The 2,796-nt window shown below is 41.7% G+C and overlaps 1 protein-coding gene across 1 annotated transcript; it reads right to left on the bottom strand.

Moving 5' to 3' along the window:
• Positions 1 to 223: 223 nt before the first annotated feature.
• LOC141589894 (uncharacterized) lies at positions 224 to 2,200 on the bottom strand. The gene is made up of 3 exons (XM_074410514.1): positions 2,048 to 2,200; positions 806 to 1,129; positions 224 to 532 (listed from the first exon to the last, which is right to left on the bottom strand). The coding sequence occupies exons 1-3, from the start codon at positions 2,198 to 2,200 to the stop codon at positions 224 to 226; spliced, it is 786 nt and encodes a 261-aa protein (XP_074266615.1).
• Positions 2,201 to 2,796: the final 596 nt, after the last annotated feature.

The raw sequence follows: 2,796 nt of genomic DNA, 5'->3' as shown, positions 1-2,796 counted from the left end.
CCTGTACCATATGTGGACCTAAAACCACTGCCTCAGCGCTATCATCCCAGAAAATCGGACTCCTGCATCTCATCCCATACAAAGCCTCCAACGGAGCCATCCCAATACTCGTATGGTAGCTGTTGTTGTAAGAAAACTCTATCAAATCCTACCTATCTTCCCAGCTACCACCAAACTCCATCACACAATCCCATAACATGTCTTCCAAGGTCTTGATTATCCTCTATGTCTGCCCATCTGTCGTAGGATGAAATGCAATACTCATGTTCAAGGTAGTCCCTATCAATTCCTGTAACTCTTGCCAAAATCGAGAAATAAACCTCGCATCTCGATCTGACACGATGTCCTTTGGCACTCCATGTAACCTCACTACATTCTTCTTGTAGCCATTTGCTAACTGCACCTTACTGTACGTATCTTTCGTGGGAATAAAATGAGCTGACTTGGTCAAACGATCAACGATCACCCATATCTTGTTATTACTTTGCTGGCTCCTTGGTAACCCCACAATGAAATCCATGGAGAAAGATTCCTATTTCCACTCAGGTACCTCAAGAGACTGAATCTAACATTGCGGTCTTCGCCACAAACTTAGATGTCTCCCTCTTCATCCCAGGCCACCAAAACGTGTTCTTAAGATCCCTATAAAGCTTGTCACCACCTAGATGCACTGAATACGTGTGAAATAAGCCTCTGTCATGATTATCTTTTTCAACTCCTCATCCCTAGGTACACACCATCTCCCATCAAACCGAACACTCCCATTAGAATGAATAGAGAACCGAGAGACTGTCTACTTCTTTACATCAGCTTTCCACTCCTGAATCTCGAGATCAAGAGACTGTTTCCTACGAATATCATCATAAAGATCTAGTTGAACTGTCAAATCACCTCTAGTATCCCCCTTCTGGATCACATGTATCCCCATCTTGGTCACTTCATCTTTTAGCCTCATCAGTGACATAGTTGTACATAGAGAATGCACACTCTTCCCACTCAACGCATCGGCCACCACATTAGCCTTCCCTTCAAGGTATATAATATCAATGTCATAATCTCCTATGAGTTCCATCCACCTCCCCTGTCTCATGTTCAACTCTTTCTGAGTAAAGATGTACTTTAGACTCTTCTGATCAAAAAACACTTTAAAGGTCGCCCCATATAGATAATGTCTCCATATCTTGAGATCAAACACAACTGCACCCAACTCAAAATCATGCGTCGGATAGTTCTTCTCATAAGACTTCAATTGCATAGAAGCATAGGCAATGACTTTCCCGTTTTGCATCAACACACAACCAAACCCGTTCTTCGAAGCATCTGTATACACCTCGAAATTATCACTCCCTTAAGGTAAAGCTAAGACTGTAGTTGTGGTCAAACGCTCCTTCAATGTTTGAAACGTCGTCTCACAACTTTCATCCCAACGAAACCTCTTCTCTTTCCTCGTCAAAGTTGTCATAGGTCTGGCAATCTTTGAAAATTCTTTCACGAATCGTCGATAGTACCCTGTCAAACTCAAAAAACTCCTAATCTCGGCCACATTCTTTGGTGCCTCCCAGTTAGACACCGCCTCAATCGTGAAAGGATCCAAAGCTACATTCTCTTTAGAGATCACATGGCCCAGAAAAGCCACCTTCTCTAACTAGAACTCACACTTAGACAACTTAACATACAATTGGTTATCACAGAGAGTTTGCAACACCAATCGTAAATGCTCCTCATGCTTTTCCTTAGTCTTGGAATAGACTAAGATGTCATCTATAAACACCAACACAAACTGATCCAAGTACTTGCTGAAAACCCGGTTCATCAGATCCATGAACACTACTGTCGCATTAGTTAACCCAAACGACATCACCACATACTCATAGTGACCATACCTCGATCGAAAAGCTGTCTTTGGTATATCTTCATCCTGAATCCTCACCTGATGGTACCTGGACCTTAGATCAATCTTCGAAAAGACACCTGCTCAACTCAACTGGTAAAAAAGATCATCTATTCTTGGCAAAGGGTACCTGTTCTTCACTGTGACACGGTTCACCTCCCAGTAGTCTATACATAACCTCAAAATCTTGTCTTTCTTCTTCACAAACAATACTGGTGCACCCCACGACGATACACTAGTTCTAATGTATCCCTTGTCCACCAAATCATTCAACTGTTTCTTCAGCTCCTCTAATTCTTTAGGATCCATACGGTACGGGACCTTAGAGATCGATCTCGTCCCTACTTTCAACTCCACACTGAAATTGATCTCTCTCTCTTCGGTGGTAAACCCGGTATCTCATCTGGAAAAACATTTGGAAACGATCTCTTCTAGTGAGTTAGTGACACGACTGTCGCAACCCTATCAAAAATAAAACCAACAGGCTCTAACTAATGCAGTAGAGGCAAGTCGAGTATCGTATCCACACGGAGGCGGTCATTATCTACTCGTTATTCAGTCTGTCTATGGTCACGGAACGAGGGGTTTGAGTTGTTTAAACTAAACTGATAAACTAAAATTAAATATCAAGGAATGACATAAGAGATTAATCAAATAGGGAGAAATATGTCAGGATGTCGGTTAACCATGATATTAGACAATTCAGATAAAGGTAGGTCAATCGGTCTGATGTGAGAAGGGTAAAGGAAAGGTCCTCTCGGTCGGCTATCCGCCCTACAATACTACTAACTTATATTTCACCCTCATTAGTGTAGTATATTGTCCATAACAAGTCTATTCAATACAATCTCTCGATATAGGTCTAAATTTAACCGGATTAATTGATTTAGTTGCATGCATTCAAC

This window comes from Silene latifolia, chromosome 7 (assembly GCF_048544455.1).
Source record: "Silene latifolia isolate original U9 population chromosome 7, ASM4854445v1, whole genome shotgun sequence".
NCBI lineage: Eukaryota > Viridiplantae > Streptophyta > Magnoliopsida > Caryophyllales > Caryophyllaceae > Silene > Silene latifolia.
The sequence above is the reverse complement of the archived record's forward strand: the minus strand, read 5'-3'. Positions and strand labels throughout refer to the sequence as shown.

Coding starts and splice junctions, on each gene's coding strand:
- LOC141589894 (XM_074410514.1), bottom strand. CDS start 2,200: ATGGATCCTAAAGAATTAGAGGAGCTGAAGAAACAGTTGAATGATTTG. Junction 1,130..2,047: donor TATGTATAGACTACTGGGAG/GTGAACCGTGTC, acceptor TTTTTTGATCAG/AAGAGTCTAAAGTACATCTT. Junction 533..805: donor TTCAGGAGTGGAAAGCTGAT/GTAAAGAAGTAG, acceptor GAGTGGAAATAG/GAATCTTTCTCCATGGATTT.